The sequence below is a fragment of the Equus caballus genome, chromosome 3, assembly GCF_041296265.1.
Source record: "Equus caballus isolate H_3958 breed thoroughbred chromosome 3, TB-T2T, whole genome shotgun sequence".
In the NCBI taxonomy this organism is placed as follows: Eukaryota; Metazoa; Chordata; class Mammalia; order Perissodactyla; family Equidae; genus Equus; species Equus caballus.
The window spans coordinates 111,775,001-111,802,377 of NC_091686.1; the positions used below are offsets into that span (position 1 = coordinate 111,775,001).

At 41.7% G+C, this 27,377-nt stretch overlaps 1 protein-coding gene across 2 annotated transcripts in view; it reads left to right on the forward strand.

The window, feature by feature from the left end:
• The window catches only part of FAM184B (family with sequence similarity 184 member B), a 136,432-nt gene that overhangs the window by 3,050 nt on the left and 106,005 nt on the right, over positions 1-27,377 (forward strand). Inside the window, exon 2 of one of the 2 annotated variants that reach the window (XM_070262571.1) lies at positions 1,823-1,923. In XM_070262571.1, coding sequence (XP_070118672.1) covers positions 1,918-1,923 — 6 coding nt within the window. In that variant the 5' untranslated portion in view covers positions 1,823-1,917. Of the gene's footprint in view, positions 1-1,822; positions 1,924-11,608; positions 12,507-27,377 lie in introns of those variants that run through there. The other variant, XM_023638309.2, reaches the window with a different exon arrangement.

Below are 27,377 nucleotides of genomic sequence, written 5' to 3' on the forward strand. Positions count from 1 at the left end.
TGGGACATACTTATACCAGAAAGAAGTGATCATCTATCTGAAATTCAGATTTAACTGGCTTCCCATGTTTCATCTTGCAGCCTTATAGTAGCACTGATTAAGCTTGGGTCGTAGTCATGTTGTTCTTCCCAGGGAACAGTCCGGTTCTTTATATTACGTGTTGTTTTCTTACCTCCAAATATTTACGGGGGGAGAAGAAGGCTAACACGTAGTTGACCCAAGGTTAGAGCTGTTGTTGAGAGGTGGAGGAGGAAGCCCAGTTGCAGAAATGAGAGTTTTTATAGGAGACACATTGTATTTGGCTAAAATAATCACATAACCATTAAAACATTTCCAGACATACAAATTTTTTAAATGCTTTCTTAATAATAAGTAGTTTAGGTTCGTTGTTTTGTGTGTTTTAAGTTACTTCTCACTCTCCTTTGCCATGAAGGGAAAGATTGAGTGTATTACTTTTATTTATTTATTTATTTTTTTGATACTTGATAGGTAACAGTTCTAGCAGCCATTCTTCATCACAGAAAAGGTCCACAAATTTGGAACACCTATCTTTTCCTTCCAAAACCCCCAAAAGACTCAAAGACTTGAAGCACAAGTTACCCTGAAAGGTGAGGGTGAGGAGCAAAGTTGAAAACAAGAGGATTATTTGAAAGTTTATTTTTGCCCTCTGTTTGTAGCCAGATGACTATACCTTTTTCTAGCCAAAGAGTAGAGGTTTGTTTTCTGGAGAAATTGAACCAAAGTCTGAGGTAGACTTAGAACTGGGATCTGGAGGAGAGTGGTGGTAGTGAGGTGCTATACTGAAAACAGGAAGATTGGGAGAATGGCAGTACTCTGAACATTATGAGCCTTCAGGCACCTTGTCCACCCAGCTACAGAATCTGGCAGCCAGGCTTATACCCAGCCCTGCCTACCACATCCAGAAAGATGAAAATTTTGAAAAAATAGCCTGCCACCTGAGTATTTTTTACAGTGAAACTCAGAGTCCACAAGCCCTGCTTTCAGTCACTTGAAATCACATAAACTGATAGCCAAAGATCACTAGACATCTGATAACCTTCATCAATGAACGATGAAGACCAAAACAAAAGAACCTGAAAAAAATTGGAAATAATGCAGGGAACATAAAACTCCCCAAAGAAGCTACAATATTCTCAGAAACATAGGAGAATATATTCCATCCATGAAATAAGAACAGGATGCTATAAAAATATGAACAATCAAAAAATAACAATATTGGAAAAATAGGAGAACCAAAGTTAAACCTTCAATAGATGTGTTGGGAGATAAGTTGAAGAAATTTCAGAAAGTAAAACAAAAATGTAGAGAAGGAAAATAGGAAAGAACTAAAAAGAAAATTAGAAGATCAAATGGGATGCAACATCTGGTTAATAGCTCCAAAATGAGAGAACAGAGAAAGAAGATGAGGAGAGAATATGAAATTAAAGAACTTTTCCCAAAAATGTAGGACATGAGTCTTTAAATTAAAAGGATGCATTGAGTGACTGGTGCAATGAATTAAAAAACACACAGAAGTAGATCATGATATTTCAGGATGTCAAAGTTAAAGAAGATCCTGAACCTTTACAAAGGGGAAAAACAAGGGTTACATAAAAAAGATGTTTCCAAGAATGGCATTTAGACTTCTCAGTAGCAGCACTGGATGCTAGAAGACTATGAAAGCCGAGTCTTCAAATTCAAGAGGAAAAATTATTTCCAAACTAGAATTCTGTACCCAGACAACCCAATCAAGTATGGGGCTAAAATAAAGTTTCGACTTTCGTGGTCTCAAAATTTTATCTTACCATGTACCCTTTCTTAGGAGGCTACTGGAGGATGTGGTACACCAAAACAAAGGAGTAATCTAAATAAGAAGGCTTGGCATCCTGAAAACATAAGATCTCACAAAGGAATGCAATGAAAGTAAGTCCCAGGATGACTACTGTGTCAAGTAAGTAGGATGGGGGTTTCAGGAAGTAGATTTCTAGGAAACTTGGAACAAAGCACTTGAGTACATGGAAAATGTAGAAAGGAATGAGACAGATGTTGGGACATTAGGGAAAAGGAAAAAGACAAGTACATGGGAAACTAGGTTAACGATAAAATGAAGTAATTAGAAGTACATGAAATATACATTTTTAGATAAGTTTCATTGTATCACAAAAATCTGAAATTTTATCTCTTAAAATGTAATTATTTTGTTACAATTTTAGTAGTCAGATTTTAGAAGTTTGATGTTAAAAATCTAGTAAGATTGGGGCTGGCCCCGTGGCCGAGTGGTTAAGTTCGCGCGCTCTGCTGCAGGCGGCCCAGTGTTTCGTCGGTTCGAATCCTGGGCGCGGACATGGCACTGCTCGTCAGACCACGCTGAGGCAGCGTCCCACATGCCACAACTAGAGGAACCCACAACGAAGAGTGCACAACTATGTACCGGGGGGCTTTGGGGAGAAAAAGGAAAAAATAAAATCTTTAAAAAAAAAAAAAAAAAAAAAAAAAAAAAAATCTAGTAAGATTGTAGTATTGCCAGCAATTAGATTGATCCTTCAGGCATGATACTCCATAACTGCAGTAAATGCTCACCTTCAATAAGATGTGCACTGCAGATTTTTTCAGAAAAAATATTATTCAATAACATGCATAGTCTATAGCAGTAATCTCAACAAGCTTTTCACTTAAATTTTAGCCTTGGTAGAGTCAAAAGCATAAGGAATCATCTACTTCTTTAAAAAGAATATTTTGAAATTTCATATTGTTTTTCATCTTCAATACTGGTTTTGCTATCAAGATACAGTTTTATCCAGTGACAGGTCCATAATATATTTCCATATGATGCTTCAGATTTTTTTCCTATGAGTTACGGTTGAGTTTCTTTTTATACTTTGTTTATACTAATATTATATAATCTCAGAATAAATTTTGATTTAATTGCAAATGATTATGTATGGTGGTATGTTTTTCCTCTGTTATCAAATCTGTTGAGTAAACCATGTCAGGCCAATTTGTCCATCACTCTTTTTTTCAAGTAAGGGATGACATACATAGAGTAAAATACATGAAATGCACTAATCATAGGTGTACTTGATGATCTTTTGCATACATATATACTCATATCAAGATGTATACACTCAAGTTAAAGTACAAAAAAATTTCTGATTTCCTAGCACCCTTTCCCAGTCTATACCTCCCCTAGAAATAACCACTCTTTTCTGAAGGTCCATTAGTTTTGCTTGTTCTCAACTTCACGTGAATGGTATCATGCAGTATGGATAGTCTCATGCTTGGCTTCTTTCATCAATGTAATATCTACAGTTCATCCAAGTGTTTGCATGGATCAGTTCATTTTCTTTGTTATCATAGACTATTCCATAGTATGCATATGCCATAATTCACTTATCCATTCACTTGTTGACAGCATTTGAGTTCTTTCCAATTTTTGTCTATTGCAAATAAAGCTGCAATAAACATTCTTATACCTGTGTTTTTTGTGGGTATGTGCACTCATTCCTCCTGTTATATACCTAGGAGCTGAATTGCTGTGTCATAGGGTAGGTGTATGTTTAGTTATAGTAAAACTGCCAAACACTTTCCAAGGTGATTGTATCATTTTATACTCCCACCAGCAATGTATGAAGGTTTCAGTTGCTCCACATCTTTACAAACACTTGTTATTGTTAGTCTCTAATTTTACCCATTCTGGTGTTGTGTAATGCTATCTCATGGTGGCTTTAATTTACATTTCCATGATTAGCAATATTGAGCACCTTGACATATGTTTCTTGGCCATTCAGATACCTCTTTCAAAAGTGCTCCTTTAAGTCTTTGCCCACTTGTAAATTATATTATCTTTTTCTTATTGATATGTAGAAGTTCTTTATAGACTCTGTATGCAAGTTGTTTTTCAGATATAACTATTATTTGTCAGTCTATGCCTTGCCTTTTTGCTTCTTAGTGTATTTTAACGAGTAGAAGTTTTTAATTTTGATAAAATCCATTTTATCATTTTTTTCCTATTATAGTATAGTTTAACAAATCTTTGCCAACCTGAATGTTACGAAGATATTCTTCTATGTTGTTTTTCTTTTTTTAGAAACCTAATAGTGTTAGCTTTCACATTTAAGTCTGTGATCCATCTCAAATTAATTTTGTCTATGATATGATGTAGAAGAGGAGTTGTCTTTATTAAAGTATTCTTATTACAACTACTTTCAAATTTGATTGCCGAGAATAGAACAGAATAGAATATTTTAGTTATCTCATTTTTCCCTAGAACTTCTCCTTTTCTTCACACTGTTTATATTCTTTATTTTATCCAGATAAAGGTGACTTATCATAGATGTGGTTTATATGTTTTTGGAGTTTGTCCTTTTTGTGAAATTTGAGGTAGGAAAGTTGACATTCTGTTTTTAAGTTATCCTCAAAAGACTGAAGAATTCCCAAATTGGACTTTTTCTTGAAAATTAATTATCTAAATGGCATAAAATAACTAAAAATCTAATACAGTTCTTTGTTTAAAATTTTGAATGGTAGTATACCAATTATAAATAATTGAATCTATTATTCTGCCATGTACTGTTATTTAAAATATTTTTATACATTTAAGCTATTCTTCTAGACGATATGTAGCCTGATATTCCTATTATCCATTTGTTTCCCTATTATTATACTACCATAAAGTTCTCAGTATCTATTTCTGTACATGAACTAATAGTTTTCACAATTATTTTCAGCACTTTACTTTTGTAACACATAGACATTAGTATTTTGGCCTGTTAATAGAATTTCAACACATAAAGCACATTCATTCAGTCATTCAACAAATACTTATTGAGCACCTAGAGAGTGCCAAGAACTATTCTAAGCACTAGGACTTCAGCAATCACCAAAACACAAAAATTCCTGCCTTCGTGGAGCTTACATTAAAGTGAGATTTTTCACTTCAATTTATATCCCAGTGCTTATCTTTATTTAAAGGTGAATATTCAGATATTAACAATGTCTGAATTATTTGCAGTAGATAATTATATGTTCATCAAATTGTGTGCGCCCCTTTTCATAGTGTAGAGTTCTTTCGAGAAATTGCTACCCAGTCAGGAATTATATTTCCCAGACCCCCTATATCTTTGGCAGTGCCTGTAATCCATTCTTGCCAATGGAATGACTACAGAATTGGTGGGTCACTTCCAAGCCAAAGTATTATAGAAATGGGTATACCTTCTCTATGTTCTTTTTTGCCTTTTGCTGGCTGAATGCAGAGTACGAGGTCCTAGGGGATGGTGGAGCACAGGTGGAAAGAGCCAATGATTGATTCATCTTAGACAGGAAGGGATCCAAAGACCAGTAACTCGGACTTGAATGTGAGCAAAAAAATTAAACTTGTTCTGTTAAGCTACTGGAATATGTGGGGTTTATTTTAGCAATTAGCATTACCATATCTAATATGCTTGCCTTTTTAATATTGCAGACATTGTTAATCTGAATAGGTATGATGTTTGAAAACAGAACCATTATCATTGATCTGGTACAATTTCAACGTTGCCAAAAATGATATTAAGGAGACAGTCAGCTATTCAGCCTCCCAAAGGGCCAGGCTAGCTAATGCCTAAGAGCAGATTCTTGCTGAATATTGAGGCCAACACAAATTTGAATGCATTCGTAACAGTTAGTGACTAAAAAATGAGGGGAGGGGAGGGGGCAGTATAAGAAAGTAGGAGTAAGTTTGAGCTCTCTCTGGCCCATGAACCATATTTGCATAGTTATAACATTAAGTGGTTACTATTGGAATTCTGATCAAATAAGGCTGAGGAATGTGGAGGGGATATGCTGTAGGGAAACCATGTCTTTCCTCATTCAGTATGGTAGGAGGCGTAAAATGGGTCAGAAAATAATATACATACTTTATATGCTCATAATAGGAATAGAATTTGTTCCACAGGAGTGGAACCGGTGATTAGAAACAGAGATGAGAGAGAGACTTCACTTTTTCACTTTTGAATATCGTACCATATCAGTTCCCTATTTAAAAATATGTTTTTTAAAATGCAACATTTTATTATTAGCTTGTGAGAATTGACGGGTATCAGGGAAGATTTCTTTACTGAATTTTAGCAAAATTGCAACAAAATCCTTTATGCAAATTGGTGAGAGGCATTGCAAAATTGATAGCATAACTTAGTGAGCATCCTTAATGATATCCTTCCCTTGAACCTATGAAGTTTCAAAGGTTTTCAGTTATAATAGCCATTAAAATCAGGGTTGAAATAAACTGAACTTAGAACTAGACCTCTGAATCACAATGTCCGAAAATGATAGATCAAGATTTTTTTTAAATGTTGAAGCACATTCAATTATATTGCTTCATTTAAAATGCTATATGGGGGCCGGCCCCATGGCCTAGTAGTTAAGTTCGGGGCACTCTGCTTAGGCAGCCTGGGTTTGGTTCCCAGGTGTGGACCTACACTTGTCAGCAGCCATGCTGTGTTGATGACCCACATATGAAATAGAGGAAGATTGGCACAGATGTTAGCTCAAGGCAAGTCTTCCTCAACAACAACAACAAAAACCATAATACTGCATCATCATATATTAATAATATATAGTATTCCAAAATTTTTGTCAGATTAGCCAAAAATTATGTCTTTTCTTTAATTCATCAGTTTACTTTCTCTTTTGTGTACATTTTGTAGTGTCTCTAAAATATTAGCACAGTACAATACTGATTTGTAGGTTAAAAAGTACATTATTGGGAATATTTGCTCAAAATGTTTCTGTTGATGGGCTGCTGAGTCAAATTTGGAGATGTCTGCTGCTAACTAATACTAAGTGCTATGGGAGCTCAGAGAGAGCATCTCCGGAGGAGTCAGGTCAGGGCTGCATCCCAAGTGCGATTTGAGTTGAGATGTGAAGTCTGACAGGATTTGAATAGAAGAGAGGATGAGAGAAGGACATTATAAAGCAGGAGGACAGAGCCAACCCACAAGGCTTGTTTGTGCCCCTAAAGCAAATCTCAGTGCGGTGTCTGGTACCATCCACAACAGCATCACTGACGTGACTGTTTAAAATGCCTTACCCAGACCTACAAATCAAAATGTCTGATGTGGGGAGACTAAGTATTCATTTTTATCAGGCTTCTGATAATTTTTATGTTTACCAAAATTTGAGAAGTTCTAACTTCTTATAAATACTCTGGATGATACTTGGATTAGTATTGCAGAGACATCACAGATGATTAAAAAAAAAAAAGCAGCGGTCAATCACAGAAAGGTAAATTGAGAAACAGCTATGTTGTAATATTCAACCATAGGTCAGCTGTATTACCAATACTTAATTCAGTTAAAAACATTTGAGTTTCCATTGAGTAATGAGGACTCTACTGCTACGTTAAGAGAATTTAAAAAGCTTCAGGTCCATTCCTTTTTTGAGTGTTGGAGAGTTCTATTGTTTAGTTACCTTTGAACTCTAGAAAAAGATTAGAAAGGCAACAGTATTGAGCAGCCAGATTCACTTCCTGCCTGTTTACTCCAAGGCAAAGTCAATCATACTTTGCAAACTGGTTGTTAAATGTTTCAGGTATTGGAAAGACTACGTGTGCCATTAACTGTTCTTAGCCCGTGTACTCAACTCTTCTTTTATTCCTGTGTTTCACACCTAACACACCACTAACAGAATTTTAAAGTGGAAATATGAAAAAATGACTATCAATGCTAGAGTTCCTAGGCTCACACTGCCCACAAACTGTTTCCAAAACAACTTGCGGAGCTCATGGTGATCACATTAATATTTAATATAATATGGCTATAATTTTGCCACAAGACATTTTATTCCAAAATGTCATGTTCCGTGGTGTTACATTGATATACTGTAATCTCAGGGCAGATGTTGCCATTTTGTGACAAGGGGTTTTTGTTTTTATTTTCCCTCCATGGAGATGAGATGGGAGACCTGATACCAAGCCACCTTTAATGAAACCCTGCTACTAGTTAATGTGTATTAGGATTACAATGAAGGCATAGTGCCAATTTAAGCTGTGTTCATTTTTTGCCTTCTTCACTCAAAAAAAGGATACTTGACAGAAAACTTTAGCTCTTAAAAATAAAGTATGACATAGGCGCTACACAGAAATGCAAAGCCATGAGAGCCTATTTTGGGAACGTGCAAACTAGTCTGGAAATTGAGTACGAATAAGGCAGAGTAGGGAAAATAGCCTTCCAGGTAAAGGGCTTAAGTGAAACTCTCAAGAACGTGATCTTGCTTTTAGATGAGTGGTAGATGTATATCAGTAGTAACAGTAACAAGAGAGTTACCCATGCTACTTACCTGACTAGGAAAGAAAATTATTAAGCAATGGCTAAAAGATTACCTTCGTAAATTTCTACTGATGAAATCAGCTAAGGCAGCACTTAGCTATCAGTGTGGTAAATATGAATTATTCAATATGTCTTGGGACAACTGCTTAGCCCCCTGGAAAAATATAAGCCTGAATTCCAACCTCACTCCATATCTCAACATAAATCCCAGCTAGATCAAAAATGTAAACATTAAAAAAAAAAAAAAATGAAACCAGAAAAGTGCTAGGAGAAACTAATCTAAGATGGGGACAGCCTTTCTAAGCATGATGCAAAAGCTAGAAAATGCAAGAGAAAAGATCAATAGATTTGCCTACATAAAAATTCAAAATATTCATAGAGAATAAGAAAGCTAAAATAAATAACTAGCTGAGGGAAATGTTTGCAATATGTGACAGGCAAAGTGCTAGAAGCCCCTACAAAGAAAGATCTTGTAATGTGTTTAAAAAAGATTAAAGATGACCATTTCGGTGATACAAACAAACTTTAACACCATGAAGCGGACAGTCTCCATTCAGAGAACTGCAAAATGAGGTGGAAGGCAGGAAGCTTTTATAGGGCAAAAAATAAAGAACACAGAAGAGAAAAATAGAAAATATCTGATTGGCTGGGGCACATAGTCAACCTTGTTTGGAGTGAGAAGGGACAAGGAAATAAGGACAGAGCCCAGAGCTGGCTTGGCATTTGGGGGTTGGCTGACTGGATATACTGCATTTCTGGTCAAGTGGAGCATTTACAGCGACAAAGGCTATCTAAGTTTCCGTTTGCTGATGTGGAACCCCAGGCAGGAGCAGCTTCACGTTGGGCCTAGAAAGTTATTTCAACATAAAGTAGAAAGCCAGGCAAAAACAATGCACAAAAGGTTTAATTCCAGCAACTCACCAATTTGTGGAAAGGTGTTCCAGCAACCCTAGTAATCAAACAAATGGTATAGAGGGAGACACTCTTCCACTACTAAAGTGAAAGATATTTGAAGACCATTAGCAGCTAGTTTTGGCAAGGGTATGGGTAAACATGCATTTTTGTGCACTATTAATGAGAGTATAAATTGGAATGATTTCTGGAGAACAGTATAGTGAAATATATCAACATTCAAAATCTGCTTACTCCTTGAAACTGGTTTATTCTAAGATTTATTCCTATGGAAATACCTGCACAACTGTGCAAAGGGCCATGTACCATGTCGTGTAGGAAGTTATCTTGATGCAACGGTAACGTCCAAATACATTACTAGGCAGGCTATCCCAGATGTCATGGACAGGAAACTTTACAGCCCAAATTAAGATGCTCAAATCACATGGTTTATTGAATCACTTTTAAATAGAAGTCAGTTGGAAAGTATACTGAAGGTTAAGACATTTAGAATACGGTACCAGGGAGGTAGGGGGACCACATTACCTGAATCCTGTGTGACGCTGTGTTGTTATGTCCTGTCTGCTGCACCAGCCTTCACCTCTGATAGGTCAGTTCTCAGGACCACAGTTGAAATTGAGCAAGGGGGCTCAGCAGATAGAGGGTTCCTAGAGCCAATACATGCTTGCTCTCAGAAATGTGCAAGGGCAAGTTTGCCTGGTTAATGGCCTGCTGGAGAGCCATGTGTTTCATCGGTGATTCTGGGGCAGAACATACATGAGGCCAGAATGTGTGTCAACAATGAATTTTGGGGATGATGTAGCTGTTGGCCTAAAAGTGGCATCATCTTTACCTTACAACTTAGCCTTTCCATCTTTTTTCTATCTGTTAGTAACACTCTTACCTGTTCTATCCTTTTTACATATATTCCATTCTATCTTTATCATGGCTTACAGTATACTATGTGTACTTAACACATCTTAAGAAATCTATGGCACATGAGTTTCATATTTCATTTTTGTTTTTCCTGTCCTTTAGAACGGAATTGAACATTCTTGTAATACAGCAAACATACATTATAAACATATGTGAAACATTTTGATTAAAATACAAAAAACTAAAAGAATTGTTCAATAGAGGATAAAGTAAATGTTATTATTGTATATAATGGTATACCGGCTGTTAAAAATGGGAATGTAGATCTTTATTGACAAGAAAAAAAGATGTCCATTGGATATTGACTGAATAGAGTTCAAAAACATTATTATAGTATTCCATTTATGTTTTAAAAATACACATATGTACATAACATCTTCTAGGTGTGTACAGAGCGATGTCTAGAAGAACCTTCTCAAAATATTAACAGTAATTTAGCAGTCACCTAAAATGATAAACTAGGAACCCAAAACCCAGGTTTGCTATTCTTATGTAGTGTAATGGACTGCAGTGAAAGTAAGGAATTTAGAATAGGAATATTTCAGCTTCAGACACAACTCTGTTGCTTTTAATTGCCTGACTCGGTACAAATTTTCTGGATCTATTTCCTCATCTATAAAATTGGGTATTGTTACCTGCAGTGTGGAGGGATGAGATTGTGATTTCTGAGACCCTCTGTAGCTTGCTTGCTTTATTTATCAAGATTATTACAACTCTTGGGCGGGCCTGGTGGCAAAGCAGTTAGGTTCCCGCTTCCACTTGGGTGAGCTGGGGTCTGCTGCTTCGTGGATCCCCTGGGTGAACCTACACATCGCTTGTTAAGCCATGCTGTGGCAGGCGTCCCACATATAAAGTAGAGGAAGATGGGCACGGATGTTAGCTTAGGGTTAATCTTCCTCAAAAAAAAGTATACATATATATAAGATTATTAAAATTCTTGATATAATGCAGTTTGTAAAAAAAATATATTTAACCGTGCAAATTACTTTTTATGATGACGCTGTTATTCACACTTCGGGAAAACCTGATCAAGGTGCTATCACTTTCCTAAAAGCCCACTGTTTGAAACCAGAGAAAGCAAGCAACATAGAAATTTGGCCTGCCAACGTCTCCACTCACCAGACAAACTAAAAAGATAAGCTCATAATCCAAAGATTTGTCAGGATTCTGGAACCAGTCGGCTGGTGGCCAGGAGGGTGGACATGTACGATTCACTTCACTTTCACGGGGCTCGGTTTACTTAGACTTTCGGCTCCTCCATTCCTCTTCGCTTCCTCCTTCCCCACACCCGCCACCATCCTTTCTACCTCTCTGATGACATTTTCTCTGCGCTAGTACCGCTCTACTGCTTCCCACACTACGCGTTCCGCGCTTTCCCGTCCCAGATTTCGGTCACCAGGTCCTCGGCCGCCCCTTTGGCTTCTTCCCTTTGTTCCGTGATCTCTGGCAATCCTCCCCCAACGTCCGGGCTCCTCCCCAAAATGGGGGAAAGGGTGATCCAATTTGCAGCCCCGGTGGGGGCTCACACTGTGCGCCCCAGTCCCCGCAGCTCCTCGCGTCCCCGCGACTCGCTCTCACCTCCCTGCCCTTCTCTTGGCATCTCGCCCTCAGCGCCGAGCTCCAAAGCTCCAGAGCCTCCGGCTGAGTGCGGCGGTCAAGGTGCCCGGTTCGTCGCCACCCGCTCGCCCCGAAGTACATCACCAGGGGCCCCCCTCCCCAGACCGCGCGCCCCAGCTGCCCGAGGCCGAGGCTGTTTCTTCCTCCTCGGCCTGGGATGCCCAGCACGGGAGGGGTCCGTCGCCGCTGAGTCCGGAGCCTGGCGCCACACACGTGTCCGAGACACCGCGCCCAGCCAGCGCAAACCTCTCCAAGGCCAACGGCTCCACGTAGCGGAAGCTTTACCATTGCGGGCGAAACCCGCACGAGCCGGAAAGCGGCGCGCAAATCGCGAGCAGCACGTGCGGGTCCTCGGCGCCTCGCCGCAGGGTGCGGGTGCCCGCAGAGCCGCGAACCAACGAGCGAGCGCCGGAGGAGAGAGGGTGGGCGCGCGGAGGCCAGGAGGCGGACACCTCGGGGAAGCAGGGGCCACGCGGCGGTGCGGGCAGCGGGACTGCAGTGCCGCCTCTCCCGAGACAGCCCACACGCTCACACGGCCGCGCGCACTCACGTGCACACCGTGGGCAGCGAGAACTCCAGCGAGAGCCCTTGAGCGCTGGACGCGTTTTAGCGATGGCTTCTGCCCTCAACAGCAAAATTCACGCGCCCGGGACTTGCCCGGGCTCCAAAGCTGATGCCCGCGGTGGCGCGGGCTGGAGAATGGACTGCGATCCTGAGATGCACGTGAAAATGTGCAAGAAGATCGCTCAACTCACCAAGGTAAGGTGAGGCGCTGCGGGCCGGCCAGCTGCGCGCCCGGGAAGCTCCGGGCCGGGGAGGGAGTGCGGACGCGCCTAAGGAAAAGCCCAGGCCGAATCCAGGCTGAAACTTTGTCTCAGAGGCCAGCCGGGAAGGGCAGCGATCCTAAATCTTGGTGCCTTGACCTTCTGGAGGCACCATCCTAAAGCAGTTGAGAGAGAGGATCCTTGCCAAGGAAACTCCTCCAGCCTGCGCGCTGAGCAGGTGGTCTGTGCTCCCAGGGTGGGAGTGTGAATGGAGTTGAATCAGTGCTGGGGTGTGTTTGTGTGAGTGTGTTTTCCTTTGCCGGCTCTGCTCCCGTGATCCTGCCTGGAATGTTGTGATTTCATTCATCGCGTACTCCCAGCCTGGGAGGTCATGTGGGCTCTATTTAAACACTTGATTCATTTATTCCTTCATTCAACAAATATTTGAGTCATTTGTTGAGTGCCAGCAGCTTGCGTGGCACGTACTAAACCTGGAAGGCAGCCCTGGGGACTTCCTATCAAACTGGTTGCAGACGTGTGTAGGAGCATAAATAGGGAAGTGCAGGATTCACCATGTAATTATGGGATTACAGAGGACCTTGGGACGTCAGCCAGCACATCTCCCTCTCTCATCCCACGCCCCTGGTGGAACCTCCGCATCTTGCTTATGAAGACCAGCGAGAAGATGCCACCCTGCCCTTGTTATCCCTCTGCGGCTTCCCGATTAGGAGCTCCTTGTCCTAGGCTCCCCTCGGGTGCCTTGTGTGTAGATGGGAAGCAACATCCGTCTCTGTCTTCTATACAGAATTCCCAGTGGGTGAATTTGGCTTGGAATTTCCTTTTGGTCTCATAACAAACTCCTGATACACGCCTGCCAGTGGAGGTGAGGTGCGGGTTCTGTCCAGTACCATATGGGACGTGCTTTCTTCCCTCACTCTCCCTCCTATCGCTCTCCCATTCCCCATACCCATTTTTTGGTAGGATCACAGGCATTTTCCTCCCTATTTTGCCAGAAGGAAGAGAGCACAGAGACTTGGAACTGGACTCTAGCTTCCTTCTCCAGCCCCTCCTATTAACTTCTCCACGTTCTTTAAACATAAGCCTGTCTCCAAACAGGGATCTCTTTAGTTAAGGATGGGAAAAAGGGAATGGAAATACTCCTTGCAGGCCTTGGCATGTGCTTCTGTCACCACTGAGCTAATCTACATTCATCTAGTGACATAGATCCGAAAAAGTATTGATTCCAGTCGCTAGGCGTAATATAAGACATTATATTCAAAGAATCTAAAATATTTTTGGAGAAACAAGGTTGGAGAGAAAACTAAAAGACACTGCTACATAATCAGCTGCTACATTGGGTATTTCAAATTATGAGTGCCATAGAAGTAGAGACGAAGGATAAGTCGTTATGAGTAAGAACAGTTAGGAGAGATTTTATATAAGAGATGAACCCTGACTTCAGTTTCAGTTTACGGAGTGCCTACTATGTGCCAGGCACTGTGCTGTCTATTGATGGCATAAAACTGAGTAAGACAGGACCCCTGGCTCTGTGTATGGCAGACACATAAACAGATCGTTTCAATATAATGTGGTAATCATTCCACTCATTAATATTTATGGCACACCTATTATGTGCCAAGTACTGAAGATACAACAGTGAAGAAGGCAGACATGATCCCTAGCACGTAGTTGGCAGTGTTTCTCAAAGTATATTCTGCATTAGAAATCTCAGTTGATTCTTATTATGTAGTGCCTCTTTTTACCATTTTTCATGCTAATTGATTGTTAGACATTGTTTATATTGATGTGCCACCTTTCCTTTGGCTACTGTTTGTATGTTACATATTTTCCATCTCTTTATATTTAATCTTTCTGTAAGTTTTATTTTAGTTGTATCTCTGACAGGTGAATTTAATTCATGTGCATTTATTGTGATTTCTAATGTATTTGGGCTTATTCTTCTATCATATTGTGTTTTTTATTTACCATCCTTTTTCATTCTTCCTTTTTCTCCATCCTTGCCTTCTATTGGATTAGTAAAATGCTCTCTATTCCCTCATTTTCCACTGATGGTTTGAGGCCTTTAGTCTTTATTTCTGTTTTTCTCATAATTGTCTTTTCGTTTTCAACATCATATTTAGCTGTAATTTTTTCTAATGAAGTTATCGTGTAATTCTTATTTCCTCCAAAAGAGCTTTGCGTATTTTACGCATTTAACAGCTCTCCGCTTTCCCATCTTGTCATCATTGTCTATAGATTTTTAAGTTTTTAATTTAAAAATGGTTTTTTTAAATTAAAAGAGTTAATTAAATGTACTGGCATTTCACCATTCCTTCTACTCGCTATTTTTTTCTTGACTCCAAAGCCTTCCCTTTGGTTTCGTTTTCTTCTGGCTGAAGTTCATCTTTTAACAGTTCTTTCTGTAGGGGTCTCGGTGAGGGAGGGAATTCTTTGTATATTTGAAAATGTCTTTATTTTGCCCTCACTGTTGGGTGATCATTTATTTGGGTTTAAAATCCTATTGAACAGTTCTTTTCCCTTGGCACAGATGATGCTAGTGTTCCATTGTCTTCTGGTACAGTTGTTGCTGGTAAAAATTCTACTGCCAGTCTAATTTTCATTCTTCCGCAGATAATCTGCCTTTCCTCCTGATAGCTTTTAAGATTTGTGTTTGTTTGTTTATTTTGATGTTCAGCAATTTCACCAGAACTCTCTAGATGTTAGTGTACTTTCTATTGAGGACTCGTGTGCTCTAATTCAATATCAATAATTTCCTAATCAAATATTGTTTCTCTGCCATTGGCTCCATTCTGTTCTCTGGAACTGTCATCAGGTGAGTGAGGAAGCCTCTCCATTTATGTCTTGAAACATTATTTAAAAAAATTTTTGTCTCTGTGTTGCATCCTGGTGAATTTCTTAATCCTGTCTTCCTATTTGTCAATCCTGTAAATAATTTGTCCAGTCCACAGTTTTTCCCATCTATTAAGTTTTAGAATGTCAATAATTATATTTTTTAGTTCTAAGATTGCTGTTCTTATTTCCTTTCTGTCTAATTTTGATAACTTCTTAATTTTTACTGCTTTGTTGAATTGTAACTTACATATCATAAAATCCACCTGTTTCAGTGTACAATTCAACACTTTTTAGTAAACTTGGAGAGTTGTTGCACCATAACCACAATCCAGTTTTAAGACACTTCTATCACCCCGAAGAAATCTGTCCTTTGCACCCATTTGTAGTCAGTCCCTGTTCCCACCTCATTGCCAGGCAACCATTGATCTACTTTCTGTCAGTATATATTTGTCTTTTCCGGACATTCCACATCAATGAAATGATATAGTATGTGGAATTTCTATCTGGTTTTTTTCACTTAGTTGCTAAGTCTTAGCAAATGTTTTTGAGGTCCATTCGTGTTGTAGCGTGTATCATTCATTCATTCCTTTTTATTGCTCCCTAGTATCCCATTGTATAGCTATCCCACATTCTGATTATCCATTCACCAATTGATAGACATTTGGGTTGTTTCCACTTTGGGGCTGTTATGAATAATGCTGCTACAAACATTACATTTCTGTGCAAGTGTTTGTGTAGATACAAATTTTCATTACTCTTGGGTAGATACCCAGGAGTGGAATTATTGGGTTGTATGGTAACTTCATGTTTAACTTTTAAGAAACTGCTAAACTATTTTCCCAAGTGACTGTGCCATCTTCCTTTTCCCAGCCTACTTTTCCAGGAAAATCTGGTACAACCCCATGCCCCCATTTCTGAAATCACGGTGAAGTCCAGTTCTTCCTCACTCCACTTGCACACACCTCCCTCTCTCATTTGCCTCCCGATGATTCCTCTCCTGAAATGTCTTCATCTCTAAGAGTTGAATCCTACTTTTCAGTCTCTTTTCCCCCAAGAAAAATCTTTGAAAAACTTCACTTTTATAATTAATCATGTGTTAATTAATTATTAATGTTTTAGGTATTTTTTTCTTATTTATCTTTTTCTGCAGACATTCATGCAATGCCTGGCACATAATAGACCCTCAGTAAGCTTGTTAAATTTAATTAAAGTTTCCTCCCACAGGTCTGGTTAATATTTCTTTCACGATATTTATCCATCTGATATGATAGTTGATTTTTATATAGTCTGTCCCTTAAAACAAACTCCTTAATTTATTTACAATGCTTTGCACCTGGCAGACACTCAACATGTGTTAGTGTAGTAAATAAATATTCATTGACACAGTGGCCCAAAGTCCAGGATGCACATTCAAACCACCTGAGAGCTTTTAAAAGCACACCAGTGAGACGACGACTAACTGTAATGCGTGATCCTGGACCGGATCCTACACTGGAGAGAAAAAATGCTGTAAGGAGATGGTTGGGTCAATTGACAGATTGAATATGATGATAGAGAAGATAAAAGTATTTGTGTCGCTGTTAAGTTTACTGGAGTTGACAACTATTCTGTGGCTATGCAAGAAATTATCCTTAGTCTGAGGAAATGCACATTGAAATATGTCTTAATTTTAAGAAAGGAAGTATGATATTTTACTCTCAAAGCATTTCATTTTATAAATAAAATAGAGAAAACAAAATATAGAAAGAGAGCAAATGGTAAAAGAAATGGGGCAAAAATGTTAAGAATAGGTGAATCTGGGTAAAGGTTATATGGACGTTCTTTGTACTGTTCTTTTTCTGGCAGTTTTTTCCTAAGTTTGAAATTATTTCCAAATACAAAGTTAAAAACAAACAAAAAGCATCTTAGAAGAAGAGGAGAGAGAGGTGACAGGCTTTGCTCTGTTCTCAAAACCCCTCAAAAACTCCTAATGTTCTCGAAGGATTGAGAACCACCCGGTGAGAGCAACTCAGGTTTAAACAGTAAAGTGGGCACAGAGGAGTTATTTGAACCAACGGGAGGTTCCGAGGCCATTCCCCATTAAAGCCTTTGGGAAGCTGATTAAAGCATCAGGCAGGTTTGTCCAGTGCTGGGCCTGGGCCTGGCCTGTCCCTGGGCCTGTCCGGCCTCTCTCTGCTTTTGCAGCCTCCCAGCAATCTCCAGCTGATTTTTCCTCTTGCAGCAGTCCTCTTCCTCTCACCCAGCAGAGTTGGCATCCCTCTGACCCAGGGATTCCCCAATTCCAACTTTCAAGGACAGATAGAATGTCTGGCTGCAAATGCAGATTTTAATGAAGACCCTTTTAATTAAAACAAGAAAATGAGAGGAAAAGTGTGTGTTCCCTCTCCATGAACCATCCCTTTAACTGAAGGCTGACTCTTGAGAACCCGGACCACAAGCATGGTGACCGTATACCCACAGCACTACCTCTCATCTGGAGCAATTAGAGGAAAAGTACCCAGGAGGCAATGAGCCATCCTCTTAGTGCCAGAAGCTGCCAAGCTAAAAGTACAAGGAGTGAAATAACCCTGCAGGACCCTCTCAGTCACTCTTTGGAAAGGATCTTAGCCAGTCTGTGGGAAGACCCTGCAAAAGCTAAGGGTGAAGCAAGTGCCTGCAACCTCTACATGTCAGTAATACCTTATGATTCCTTAGTGTTTGTGTTCTTGCAAAGCCTTTGAAATACTTACTTGTCCTTTGTGTGCACAGCACTTCTGCATGGCAAGGAGAGGGACACCGTCTCTAATTGAGAGAGGGAAAATCTGAAACTCAGGAGAGGATCAGCATTCTTGCCCAATGTCACATTAGTACGTATTGCCAGAAACAGAACATCCAGAACCCAGTGATGGGTGTGTGTGCTGGGTGATGTTTCTTCCCCGGTCATCTTTCTGTTTCTGTTAACCTCCCTTGATCATCTTTACTACTTTTTCCCATGCAAGGGGAAATGTATCTCTAATTAGTGAGGGTGAGAGCAGGAACTGGGCCTGCAGAGCTCTTTCCTCTTCCTCCCTTTTTTCTCCTGGAGTGACCTGCTCATAGACGCGAACATTCTGCTCTGCCTGCAGAGGGGTAGGTGCAGTGCTTGGAGGAAGAACTACCCTGGCCCAGCGTGTGACTCGGTGGGTAGATAGCAGGAACGCAGCTTGCCAGTGCTATAAGCCACACTCTCTGATATTAATCTTATTGGTAATGTGATATTTTGGTCTCAAAACAGCGTTACACCTTGGTCTTGTATTTCAGTTAGTTCAGTGGGGAAGAGGATTTTGTTTATTGGGCTTTGCTAAAGATCCAGCATACAGATCTTAGGATAAGTCCAATTTTGAGGAATTTGGTGAAGTGTTGTAGTAAAAACTAATTCTGACATTTGGGAACACATCTTAACCTGAGACTGGGGAACCTTTAAATGGCTGTGTAGTACTTATCTGTAGATCCTTTGATCCTTCCACGGGAGGTTCTGGAGGTCAAAGTCACCACTTCCAGCACAGTAGCACAACCAGACCAAGGGAACTGTCTCCCCATGTCCCAGAACCTTACCAAGGTCTATTAAGGCACGTTAGCAGAGACAATGATGTTGGATGTGTGTGGGGATGGGGTAGGGGTTGTTGTTATGGAGAATAGGCCCTGAGTATAAAGTCAGAAATATTAAGGAAAAAGAATTATAATTTCTACTCAAAGTTATCTTTTAAATGAATTTAAACATGGTTTATTTCTAGAGGGATACTTCTTACTCTTATTTATACCAATAAATACAAATGAAAATTAAATGAGAATAAACATGAAGACACCTGGAAAGCTAACGAACAATTTTGGGGTTAAGCTGGGAATGCTCTTCCTCCTGATCCTTACATGGCTGGGCCCAGCTAGATGATAGATGTTAGTTTCGCTTCCCTTCCTGAACTGGAGGAACTTCAGAAGAAGACTGCTGCCCAGTCGTCTAAACCAGCAACAGGAACAAACCCAGCCCTTTCCTGGGACTGAGAGACCAGAGCAGTGTCCTACAGCAGCAGGAGGGCTGCCTGTTGCCACAGGAGTCCTCAGCAACAGGCTGCCGCTTGAGCTCTGTGTTTGCACGGCTTGAGGTGTGGAAGTTTTATTGCACCCACTGACTGCCTTAGCTTCTCTGACAATCCCCTCCTGCTTGCATGAGCTTGCTTGGGGACAGATGCTTAAGCGGTTCTACACCAGTTTGCTTTAGGATGCTAGATTTGAAAACTGCAGATCTGTTTTAACAAGCCCTGTCTGTTGGCATCTTTTAACCTAACGCTGTGATTCATCGTGTAAAGACAGCTATCTCACAGAAACCTTTTTGCTGTAAAACAGTATGAAGTACGCCTTGAGTTGGGGGGTCTTGAACCCCACTAAGATCCTCCACTTTTGCATATGCATTCTGGTCTCTGAACTTGTCCCCAGCCTTCCTCCCATCCTTTCTCCGCACAGCAGCCAGAGTGACATATAATTTTTAAAAATAGAGCTAAACGTAACTACTGTGTTACCTGGGTTTTTTCCTCTTCACTAAGAAGTCTTGAGCTCTCCAACATAATTTTTACTGGTTGTGTTAGTACTCTTAAGGAAACCTTTTTCTTAGCTGTGGAACCTTCAGAACACAAACCTTGAAAACCAACTTGTGAAGCTTTGATGTCATCATCAGGAATAGTATTGCTCCCAGCCTTCTGAGGCAGAATGGGGGGTGAAATTTCCCTGAGGGGATGTGGCCCCACCTACTGAATCCTGAACAGTTACCATAATAGCTTTACCCCTTGAACTCCAGTTTCTCATTTTGTTAAAAATGAGATGGTTCAGTCTTTTACTACTTCGTGCTAATTGTGCGGTTGGCAGATGCTATCTTCTCTTCATAGCAACTGTGGTAAACCAAAAAATGTCCCCCTAAAAGATATCAAATGCCTGGAACCTGTGAATGCTACCTTATTCTGAAAAAGGGTCTTTGCAGATTAAGTTAAGCATATTGAAATAATGTAGTCTTGTATTATCTGAGTGGGCCCTGAATCCGATGACAAGTGTCCTTATTAGAGAAAGGCAGAGGGAGATTTGAGACAGAAAATGAGAAGATACAGTAGAGGTGAAGGCCATGTGAATATGGAGGCAGAGACTGGAGTTAGGCTGCCACAAGCCACGGAACACCTGGAGCCACCAGAAGCTGGAAGAGGTGAAGAACAGATTCTCCCTCGACCCTCAGGAGGGACTCTGGTCCTGCAGTCACCTTGATTTTGAACTTCTGACCTCCAGGACTGAGAGAGAATAAAAATGTGTGATTTGTCATGGCAGCCACAGGAAACGAATCCCCTGGCTTTCTTTCACGGTATCCTCTTCACCATCACCGAAGGATTCTTCCCTCTCAGACCCCTACTGAGGTGCTCTCCTCTGATAACTGTCAGAATCAACTAGGGAGCGTTTTTTTAACAAAAATTCAGACCAGTGAATTGAAACCTTTGGATGGGGCTCAGGCAACTATGCATTTTTAAAACTCCTCTGGTGACTGACTTCAGCCTGACTCTGAAACCACTGCAACAGGTCCTTGGCCTCTGGTCTATATGATAGGTCCTCGTCTGTCACCTGGCCCTGGGCTTACCCCATCTGGTAGCAGAGAGACTGTGTGTTTGCCTTATTTCCTCTGCCTCTCTAGAAGCTCTTTAGGCCAGTGCTGCTCACACATTAGTGTTAAACACCAGTGGGCCCGCCTGCAGCATTTCTCATTCAATTGGTCAAGGGTGAGGCTTGAGAATCTGTATTTTAAACAAGCTCAGGTGATGCTACAGACCACAGTTTGAGGAAGCCTTTAGGGTGATGAGGGCTCTCTCTTTTGCCTTCCTCACTTTGAGCTTCCAACAGCTTCTAGCATAGTGCCCTGCTTTCGATAATATTCAATAATGTGAGTTGGATTACTCTGCACTGTTAAAACTTTGAGGACAAAGACTTCATCTTATACCTTTTTTATATATCTTTAGTACCTCCATTAGTGCCAGGACATAGGGGCTACCAGCAGGAGACATATTAAAGGGTGGGTGCTCTAGCAAACTCTCATCTATAAGAGATGCTAACACGTTGCTGGGTGCCAGCACATCACAGGATGTGCCAAGGGATGCCAAAATGGCAGAAGCCCCCTTAAGAGAAGTATTGCATGTGCTTCAACAGCCGTTCCCAGTTGGAGGTGCGACTTGAAAGGGCTTTGTGGAGGAATGAGATGAGCAATAAACTGCTTAGTGAAGAAGGGCACCGCTGGTTAACCACCAGGCTTCTGTTTTGCTGAGTAAATATGCAGGTTTGGGGCCAGAGCTGAATTGCTCCAGGCAGTAAAAGAAAGATTAATCTCCCTCAGCAGTTCTCTTCCATCCTTCCCCTCGTGTTGTATTCAGTCTCTTAAATAGCATCAACCAATTACGGGTTTGAAGGAGTGACAGATGTTAGCCTGCATAGTTTACCCACGTGTCTGGGTCTAGTTTTGCACTCTGCTGGTGATTTTGTTATGATTAGGATTACAAAAGCATTCATGGGTGATAGCAGAGTAAGCAACACACAGATAGGATGTTGGAGGCAGGTGGCATGAGGAATGATATAGTCACATTTTGAAGACAAGTTTGTCTAGATCATAGTTTTGTTTAAGCCAAACCAGTTTTAAGAAAGTGAAAAAGCACCTGTTTCTGGTTTTTGTTTGCTTTTCTTCCAGGGTAGTCTGCCCTTGAGAAGCATGCCCCTCGAACATCTGCTTTTCATTGCACTTGCGAGCTCATTAATGGCATTTTCCCAGAGACCCAGAAATAGCAAATTCCATTAAAAGGCTTATCATTAAACACAATACAGCTCTTTATGTGGGAAAAGGATGGCCTCTGAATAAGAGTCCATTAGGGCTGTGGGCTGGAAAAAATGGGTCAGCTTTCTTTTAAGGGAGAAATTAATACAGCAGGCAGAGCCGGCAATACTGCCAACATTCATCTTGCGAAGCTTTTCCTCTTCACGCTGCCAAAGTGCTTCTGTCCAGACTTGCTATTCCTGTCCTCATTCCCCTGGAGCAGGGCCCATTTGTCCTGAGCAAGGCTATCAAATTGTCTGGTGACAGCCTAAATAAACATGAGGGAGGAGATTAGAACTGAGTATAGGGTTATATTTGTGTGTACGCACATGCGCCCACTCTGAATGTAATCTAAACCAGGCCTCAGGAAAGCAAAAGCTAATCAGTAACTCATTCACTGACTTCTCTCCCCTTTGGTGGGTCCTAATATCAGTTCCAGGAGAGGTAGCTCATAGTTGAGTCCTTGAAGTGCATTCCCCAGAGAAGAGCTGATATAGAGAAGCTTGTTTCCAATGTAGGAGGTGAGTGTTCAAAAGGACTGTCCTGTGTCCAGTCTTCTCCTCTGACTTAGGCAAGCTGGAGCCCAGGGCATGATGGGCCCTGGGTAGCTGGTTGACAGGCAGGGAAAGAACTAGTGCTGAACAAATGGGAGCTGGGAAATGAACATCTCATTGAGAGTAGCTGGGGTTGCAGTGTCCAAAAAGCACAGATGACACAGGAGTGAGTTGGCACATGTCTGAGGTGGGGGAGCTGTTCAGCTGTGTGGGCCAGGGCAGTGAGGAGTTCTAAAAGGTGGATGATTCCGATTTCAGGAGTGTTGGCAATTAGAAGTAGGTGTTCTGTCCAAATTCAGCAAGATCCTCTCCTTGTAGGATATGTAAGATATGAGAAGACTCAACTGTACAGGAGAAAGTTGGCAGAGTGCCAGGTTCTCAGCAAACAATATGGAGAATTTAAAGAGTTTGTGAGACATTCAAGAGGGAGATGTCTTGTAGCCAATGGGTTATATAGTTTTGCTAGTTTTGATGTTTGCATTATTGTTCACACCCCATCCCATGAGCAGAGATTACTTCCTCATCCCATTGGTGATGGGCTTCTCCTTGAGACTTGCTTTGGTCTATGGAATGCTAGAGGATGTGAACACAGGCAGAAGCCTTAAATGTGCTTGTGCGGTTCGGTGATCACCATGAGAAAAGCACGTGCCCAATGGCCACTGCCCCTGCAGCCTGGCCCTAAGGGCGCAGACCTGAATCCAGCTCACAGCCAGATGATATGAAACCTGAAACGTAAGGCAGATCCACTCAGCTAAGCTCAGCCTGGATCAGCTCAACCACAGTTAACCTACTTGAGAATAAATGCTTCTTGTTGTAAGTCATTGAGTTTTGGGGTAGTTTGTTATGCGGCATTATTGTGGGCAGTCCCTGACTGAGACAGTAGGGCTGGAGCTCAGAAAAGATATCTCAACTCGAGCATCAGTTTTAGAAATTATCAAGTCATAGGGGATAATTTGCTTATTTGTTCATTTACTCATTCACTCAGCAAATATTTAGTACAAGCTGATTCTGTGCTGGGTACTTCCACTCATTGATATGGAGGAGACTGCACCAGATCCTCATGGAAATAGATCTCTTGGCAGCTTTCCCACAGGGAATTTGCGAGTGAAAAAAGAAGGCTGTCAAAAATGAACCTTGGGGATTGCTAGCCCATGAAAGAGAGCCTGAGAAAAAGCCTTCAGAGAGGTACCAGGAGATACAGGTGAAGATGGTGTTTCAGAAACCAAGAGAGGAGAGCCTTTGAGAGGGAGCATTGACTGGCGGCAGGTGGTGCAAAGGGGGAAGGTGGGTTAAGGCCTGAAAAAAAGTCATTACAGTTGGTCATCGGTGGCCTGGGTCACCATCAGTCAGCTCAGGCTGCCATACCAAAATACTACAGCCTGGGGGGCTTAAACAACAGAAATTTGTTTTCCTACAGTTCTGGAGGCTAGAAGTTCAAGGTCAAGGTGCTGGCAGTGTTGGTTTCTGGTCAGGGCTCTTCCTGGCTTGCCAACAGTGCTCTTTCTCTGTGTTCTCATATAGCCGTTCCTCTGTGCACATGTAGAGAGAGAGAAATCTCTGGTGTCTCTTCCTTTTCTTATAAGGACACCAGTCCTATTGGATCAGGGTCCCACTCTTATGACCTCATTTAACCTTAATTACCTCTTTAAAGGCCCTCTCTCCAAATACAATCACATTGGTGGTTAGGGCTTCAACATGTGAATTTCAGAGGAGATACAGTTCAGTGCATAACACATCAGAAGACTTTTCTGGTTCCAGCTTTGCTACTGCCTAGATCACCCTCTAAACTGCACCCCTACCCCCTACCCCACGATTCTCTGTTCTGGTCTGTCTGATAGACACAGCGCTCACCTCATCTACCTGCCTCAGGGTTGCTGCAAGGAGAAAGTGAAATAAATTCCTGTGCCTCCAGGGTACACCAGGAGTACAGTGAAGGTTGCAGAAGAGATCCTGGTTAACCACTCTATCAAATTCTGTCCTCTCTTTCTCTACGGGTCCTGGCTGGGTCACCTGTTTATATGCTGGCTTTTCATACCTCCTCCATGCTGCTTCAGATTGCCTTCCACATCAGTCCTCCTTGGTGGAGGGGCTCCCCAGCCGCCTCTGCCCACCACTGCTGGTGTTCTGCCACTTGCCTAGCCCCCTCTCCTGAAGGTGGGGAGACGTCTCTCCCCTATGGCTTTCAGCCATCCTAGTAGGGACCCTGAAAGGCAATCGCATGCTTTCAGTTTCATTCCAGTCCCTTCTCTGGGGGAACAAGCTACTTGTTTCTGAGGTTTTTAGGTCAGAGAACATTTGAGAGCTGCCATCCTGAGCTCGCTTTGTGCTGACAGTCAACCAGGGCCCAGGATGGAGTCCAGGCATTACCTTAGGCTTAGGGCAGAGCATCTACTGACATTTGGGACCATATAATTCTTTATTGTGAGGGGCTCTCCTGTCCATTGTATGATGTTTAGCAGCATCCCTGGCCTCCACTCACTAGATGCCAGTAGCCCTCACCAGTTGTGACAACTAAAAATGTCTCCAGATGTTGCCAGATTTCTCTTGGAGATTGGCGGGAAGGGATTCCAATCAACCCCTGTTGAGAACCTATGACTTAGGGTGAGGTCCTTGTTCGCTCAAGGCTGGAGCAACCTTTGGACATTGACCTTGAAGAGCCTTCAGTTCACTGTCTTCGGACTCAAAGGGAAGTCCCCAAGAGAAAAGGCATTTCTTCCAGGAAGCCCAGCAGGCTCTTATGCAAATATGCACCAATGTGGTGGTTCTTGCTGGGAACTCAGAGTTTCCAAGGAGGACCTAGGGATTAGGCTCCCCTTTTTTCCAGAGATCTTTTAAGATGTTAAGCGCTTGGAAATTAAAAAGACAATTCACACATAACTAGCAGTACCTAACAATGTGAAATGCGCTGCCTGTGTCCGGGAGGTGTGTCTTGTTTGTTGGTATATTTGTCGAGACAGACAGAGGGAAAGACAGACAGACAGACTAGGGACAGGCTGGAATGGCTTGGTTGATTTGAGTATCTTGCTGTTCTTGAATTTTCACCTCTCTAGAGCTTTAGTTCCTTATCTGCAAAATGGGCATATTAATCCTCCTCCATGGGGCTGTTGCTAGACTCAGGGGAGAATTTGTATATGAATTATTTACAAAATGAGCATGTCATGAAATCCTGAGACGTTCAGGGGACACAATATGATGCAGGGAAAGATCCCCAGCTGTGCAGTCAGCCAAGCCTGGATTCCCATCCCGGTCTGCCCCAGACCATCTGGAGCCTTGGACAGTTACCTAGCAGATTCCTTAGATTCCTTACCTGACAGATGTTGGAAGCAGTACCTTGGCGTGTAAAGATGGCAACTAAATGACATAACGAATGGATATCCATAAAACACCACTGAGAACGGCTGAAGTTTCTTGAATTATCGTTAAGATATTTATCTTTTTTTCCCTAAAGATCGGCACCTGAGCTAACATCTGTTGCCAGTCTTCTTTTTCTTTCTTCTTCTCCCCAAAACCCCCCAGTGTATAGATGTATATTCTAGTTGTAGCTTCTCTGATTGTGCTATATGGGACGCCGCCTCAGCATGGCTTGGTGAGTGGTGCCATGTCCACACCCAGGATCTGAACCAGTGAAACCCTGGGCCACTGAAGTGGAGCGCCGAACTTTGCCACTGGGCCACAGGGCCAGCCCCTAAGATATTTATCTTTAAGATAGTTATCTTTAAGATCTTAAAGATAATTCAAGAAACACACCCCTCCCAATGCTGCAGGCAAGTTTGCCACCTGGACACCACTAGAGGTGGTCCTTGGGCGAGTAAAGGAGTCCAGGCAGTGTCCACCGCTTGGCAGTGTTTGCAGAAGTAGGACAGCACATCAGGACAGTGAGCTGATCCCTAAAGGGAATGAGGCCACTGAATTCAGGAATGTGGAGCTAGAGGGGACTGGGAGAAAGAGAAGCCAGCCCCCTGACAATCAAAAAGATGGGTGGTGCTGGGGTTCCCACTGTATTTCTAACGGAGGTTCCAGTCACATTCCCTTTGAATCTCAAGGAGAGGATAGGATGCCCAAGCTGAAGTCAGACTTGCCCTGCGTCTGAGACAAGATAAACTGAATTAAAATTACATTATCTTTATACCTGGATTATGTTCTGAATTGGCCAAAAGAGGCTGATCCATGTTTTGTCCACCTTTTCCCAATTATCTTTTATTCCCATTTGTATTAAGCCTCCTTGACTGTTTTTACCCCCTTAAATCAGGTAAACCCTCTGAGCAGAGAGAGAAAATGAACTCAAACACTGCGATCAGTGTGCCAGTGTAGAGTGCTGTGGAACGGCAGAAGCAGGTTGTTGTGATCCCTGAGCAGCATGCGGTTGTCACTCAGGCCTCCCTCCTGCTAAGTGCCATTTAGCGGCCTCCAAGAATCTTATTTATCGCCCTTTTCACTTTGCCGTGGGAGCACCCTCACTTATGCAATAAAAATGACAAGTCACCCTTCCATAGATGCTTCAACAGGCACTAGAGGTCAAAGCCATCTCTTCCTCTTGCCTTGGAAAAAATTGCACCTGTCACATTTCTGAAACAGATACAAAAGCCTGGGCCAGGAAAAAACAGCCATCTAAATT